Consider the following 5,224-nt stretch of genomic DNA (forward strand, 5'->3'; position numbering starts at 1 on the left):
TAATTTTTTATTTAAAAAAATAAAATTTAAGTACATTCAAATTTTTTAAAGGTTATATCCGATTCAAGTCGAGTTTGGATTTAGGATGAAAAATATCTTATTTAAAAAATATATAATTTTATCTTATACATTTAATGTAATTACAATAATATACCTCCATATATTATTTTTCCAATTAAATCAATATCCTTTTATTGGATAAAAATAATATTTTTTAATAAATATATTATTTTAGATTGAGTTTAGATTTTATTTTAAAAAGGCGAGTCAGATTCGAGTTGCATGAAAGATATATATTTTTCGGGTCGGATTCCAATCCGGTGGAGATGTATAATTTTCAGATCATATCAAATTATTCGAAAATCCGATATGATCTTATCTAACCCATAACCATCCCTATATGCAAAAAAAAAAAAAAAAAAAAAAACTTTGTACCTCTCAACAACGCCAAGGCCGTTACACCCCTCTATCTCATCTCTGAACGACTTAAATCTTGACACCCTCGCCTTTTAGTGTGCACGCACCCTCTCTGACCGAATCCAAGCCCCCACATCATGTAATCGTCAATGAGAACCCCAAAACCCCCTTTGAAATCATCACATCTAAAAACCACCTGAAAGCCCAAAATGTTATTAAGGACTAAAAATGAAACCTCAAAATTTGAGGTAAAAAACAAAATGTGTAAGTTTCTTTAAGACTAAAAATGACTTTATATCACACCACATCACCATTTCTGTTAAAATCAACAGTTAAACCTGACGTCGGAAATGTAAAGTTAGATATGATTTTAAGGAAGAAAAATATAATTGGGTCACCACCATTTCTATCCCAATGTATTTCTTCCACTAAATGGGAGACCGAATCACAAAACTCGAACAGTGTATATTTAAAACACCAAGCAGAAAAAGGGCAAATAGATGAAGCAGTACATTAATATAGTTTCCTTTTTTGGGAAGTATACAAAGGCATCATCTTATCATCATTGCATCATACACTGCAAGCATATCATATTCATATCATCCCTAATGAACATGCTACTTTGTTTATAATATGCGCCTAAAAGCTACTTTGATATCAAAGAAAGAACCAGCTTTATATGGCCGACTGGGATCGTGAGAATCTCTGCCGGATGACCACAAAGAAAGAAAGAAAGCATAAGGAATTCCACCATCCCGCCCGCATCTGTGTATGAGCGCACAGAGGGTACCGCAATGGCAAGTAAATTACAGACATCAAAAGGTATTGGTTTCTCAAGAGGCTGCAGTGGTGAGCTGAGCTTCAATTGCCAATGACCCGAAGGATGGCAGAAGCCAGCCCTTCTTCTGGGCATACTCCATATAAAAACTGAATTTATCTTTTGCATTTGGAATATCCAGAGCCAGGTCATCAAGCCCATCCTTGACCCGTGTGAAGCCTTTGCTCATCTGATTAATAGTGATTAGCCCCTCGTTGAAACACACCTGTAGCAGATCCAGTATCCTATCGTTTTTCTTCTCCATGGCCATCACCAGTGCTTTCTTAACCACCTCGTGGTTAAAGAATGGCATTCCAAGGTCACGGATACACTGGCAAGCTTCACCTACAACGCCTCCACTTTCATACTCCTCTAGGAGCTTCATTATCTTGTCCTTTGCATCCTCTACAGCCCACCCAGTTCCACCTCCCCAGCACCTCAGGAGCCTTTCCCCAGCATGGCGTGCAGTTATAAGTGATCGAGCCATGCGGATAGTCTCACTTCCACTGCAGTTTGGTGGCAACTTGCCAGCAATCTCATCAAGATTCAATGGGGCCAACACATCATCAATAACAGCTCTAGCCAAGAATAGAGCAAGCTCAGTCGAAGCATCCAAAATATCCAAGGCAGTGTCTTCCGCAGACTCCAGAAGCATGACAAAGCCATTCACTATATCTTCAGTTGAAAATATCTCAATGTGAAGAGCAGAGAGCAAAACAGACGCCATTTCTTTCTCCCTGTTCTTCCTGTCCAGGGCAAGAGTGATGAGCTTCTTCAAGAAAATAGGATTAAATTCAGGCAACCCTACATCTTCAAGACTCCTGATGAGTTCCGGAATATCATCCGAGAGAAAATACTCGTGAATTATAGCTACAACTTCCTTCTTGTACTGGATCAGTTTTTTATCTTCATTTTGAGCCTCTCCATCTTCAAATGATGACTTAGTGAATGATGCATCAAGCCATCCTTCAGAAATAGCCTTTGGGATGATGGATTGAAACAAAGTTTTCGAAGATGGAATGTCAAGAGCAAGATCATCGAGACTCTCTGCTAACCGAGCAAACCCTTTCACCATTTGACTCGAACTTATCAGCCCTTCCTCAGCCGCTTCCTTCAAGAGTTTCAGCATATGCGGTTTGGCAGCTTGAATTTCCATGGCAAGAACCAAAGCCCTCTTAACAACCTCATGATGAAAGAATGAAACACCTAATTCCCTTATGCACTTACAGGCCTCAAATGTGTCACCGCTCTCAACATACTCCCTTAACAGATCAGAAATCTTTTTCTTCATTTCCTCAACTGTGACATGAATGCTACCACCCCACCTCCTCTCCAAAAGTTCAGCATGGTGGGGTACTGAGAGATAGCTCTTCTCCGCAGTTTGCAGAACCTTATATCCCTTGGAGGATTCAGAAAGTGTCTTCTTTGCCCTTGAGAGGAAAGCTGGAGGCAGTATCTCATCAACCACAGCACGAGCTACAAACAGAGCAAGGGTATTGATCGCATCCATTATGTCCACAGCAAGGTCATCAGCGGCCTCGAGAAGCATCACAAAACCATCCTTAATCTGGGTTGGGCTGATGACATCAGCATATAGCGCAGAAAGCAAAACCGAGGCCATTTCCTTCTCTTTATCATGCCTGTCCATGGCCATTGAGACAAGTCTCTTAATAAAATAAGGATGAAATTCACTTGAACCAAGATATTTGAGGTCGGATGAAGCCAATTCCACATCACTAGTGCTAAAATATTCTTCTATTATTGAGACAACTGCTTTTTTGTACTCATCCAGGGGGTCGGAAATAGTTGACCCAACAAGTTGATATGGTTCCTGGCAAAGACAAGGGTAAAGAAATTCAGCATCACCAAAATTATTAACATATGAGCATCGCAGCAGGTACAAGTGGCATTAACTTTATAAACAGCAGCGATTTACTTGATAAAGAAATGTAATTTTCAAGTATGCAAAAGACAGAAGAGACTAAAAGGTACAAATACCTCTCCACTGTCATAGTTAGGATCATTTCGATCAACATGTGATACAACATCGGTATCAAGCAGTTTCCCCCATGTGCCCTTACCACCAGCACCATCTGTTTTAACATTAGGAGGAGGAAAACAATTAATCAGGAAGAAAAATATATAAGAACTCCTTGGTGAATCTCCCACATCTCAAGCAAAGTTCATCAGCAAAATACAGATAGAAAGCAGCATATATCCATAAGTCAATATTAAGGCCAGCTTATCATTAGGCTTAAATGAATTATGTGCAGAGAAGAAACCCAGATCATGGGATAATATATTGCAAGATGCAACTCTTTTAATTGATAACATAGCTACAGGCATAAAATCAACAAACAAAATTTGAAACTTCCGTAACTTATTTTCCTCTTACTAAGGCCACAAGTTGTTAAGAAACACTCTTAATTACTTTCTGAGCAAGATAAGCAAGGGCCATACCAAGTACCAACCCCAATAAAAACCACAATATAACAAAATTCAGCAGTAGCTTGAAATAAATCTTTTATATCCGATTACATGTTTAAGGTGAAACTGATGATGAATCGTCAACCTTTACACAGGTTTTTGGTAATAAACCGTTCCTTCCCTCCAAACCCCACTTCATCAAGTAAAAATCAGCTTGCACTGAATACTGATTTGAATTCAACTATCCCCCAATACAATATGAAGAATGTGATCCAAGATATACATGCAAATACTTATAAAATGAAAAGAAAACTAAATAGCATCCGCAAGGATAGCGAACTACAAAATAAATACACAATGAGGTTAGCAATAATAAATGCAAGTTGTAAAACAAAAAACCAAAGCAATGAGAAGGCTCACCCTTCTTTACACGTACAAACTTCCCTGAGTGAGACCGACGAACATGCTTCATTCCAACACCACACATTGCCATCTTACCACCAGTAGAAACCTTTAATTGGTGATCAAAATGCAAGGAAGTAGGGGATTTCGGAGATGATGACAATCTAGGAGATGGTAAACTAGTCTCCGCATTTTGACTCGCTATTTTCAGCACTTCCCTTTGTTCATCAGTAAGGAATCCCTCACCTGATGCCATTTACTCTTCACCAATTTAAAATACATGCAAGTAAATACTCTCTCTTAGATTGAACTGTTTCCGGATGAACTATGTTTAATTAGAATAAACAAATAATTAAAGAAATCTTGATTAACAGTGGGGAAAACAGAAAAATGCAATAAGATCTCATGGACGAAGTAAGATAAGCATATATTTTTATTAAAACCGCAACGGTTACACTCAATAATCCACTATCGTTCATTTTCGCAACATTTTCCCAGCATCCAAACATCGCGATGGCAACAAAATCTGACAAAAGAAAAGGATAGGAATGAGCAAAAATACCAGATTCCTTGTCTGAAACTTGGATAGAAGAAAAGAAAATGAAGTAAGAACCCTAATCGGCTAATCCAATCCTTATGTTCGTGGCCCCGGATCTAAAGCCAAAACAGGAGTAAATCGGATCTCCGAACCGGAGCTCCGATTCCAGTCAAAGTAATAAACGGCGAGGTCAAAAAGAAGGAAAGTTCCAAAAACGGAGCCCTAGATCGAAGGAAATGGGTCGCCTGATCCAAGTTCCTGGACGGAAATCTGTTACAAAAAAGGAAATGGATGACGGCAAAAATAAGAAGGGATATGATATACCATATATATAGGGAGGCTACGGTTATTGTGACACGTCACCAAAGGTTCAATTATTTTAAATAAATGCATAATGCAAACAAATACCCTAACATTTAACCATATATGCAATTATGCCCAAATCGTTTTTTTAGCATTTGGCCTCCTCACGTTTTATTTTGGGTCAAAAAGCACCCTCGTTGGATGAAAACCGTTAGTCAACTGACGGTCAACGGCTCCAGCTGACTAAGTAAGCACAAGTGGACAACGATGATGATGTGGCGTGTCCACGTCACTAATATATACTGACGTGGAATTGACAC

The 5,224-nt window shown here is 38.7% G+C and overlaps 1 protein-coding gene across 2 annotated transcripts; it reads right to left on the reverse strand.

The window, feature by feature from the left end:
- Nucleotides 1-903: 903 nt before the first annotated feature.
- Nucleotides 904-4,887, reverse strand: LOC120148072 (MA3 DOMAIN-CONTAINING TRANSLATION REGULATORY FACTOR 1-like). 2 transcript variants are annotated; one of them, XM_039161264.1, is made up of 4 exons: nucleotides 4,677-4,887; nucleotides 4,082-4,589; nucleotides 3,233-3,327; nucleotides 904-3,065 (listed from the first exon to the last, which is right to left on the reverse strand). In XM_039161264.1, exons 2-4 carry the CDS (start codon nucleotides 4,317-4,319, stop codon nucleotides 1,251-1,253), a joined length of 2,148 nt encoding a protein of 715 aa, XP_039017195.1. In that variant the 5' UTR covers nucleotides 4,320-4,589; nucleotides 4,677-4,887; the 3' UTR covers nucleotides 904-1,250. The 2 variants fall into 2 exon arrangements, with proteins under 2 accessions (XP_039017195.1, XP_039017194.1); XM_039161263.1 differs by having other exon boundaries at nucleotides 4,082-4,324; nucleotides 4,626-4,887.
- Nucleotides 4,888-5,224: the final 337 nt, after the last annotated feature.

Source organism: Hibiscus syriacus, unplaced genomic scaffold (assembly GCF_006381635.1).
Source record: "Hibiscus syriacus cultivar Baekdansim isolate YM2019G1 unplaced genomic scaffold, ASM638163v2 tig00110946_pilon, whole genome shotgun sequence".
In the NCBI taxonomy this organism is placed as follows: Eukaryota; Viridiplantae; Streptophyta; class Magnoliopsida; order Malvales; family Malvaceae; genus Hibiscus; species Hibiscus syriacus.

What these genes read in the sequence shown, in the direction of transcription:
- LOC120148072 (XM_039161264.1), bottom strand. Translation starts at nt 4,319, where the DNA reads ATGGCATCAGGTGAGGGATTCCTTACTGATGAACAAAGGGAAGTGCTG. An exon ending in GTTTGTACGTGTAAAGAAGG is followed by an intron (nt 3,328 to 4,081) that starts GTGAGCCTTCTC and finishes ATGTTAAAACAG; the next exon opens with ATGGTGCTGGTGGTAAGGGC. An exon ending in CTAACTATGACAGTGGAGAG is followed by an intron (nt 3,066 to 3,232) that starts GTATTTGTACCT and finishes TGTCTTTGCCAG; the next exon opens with GAACCATATCAACTTGTTGG.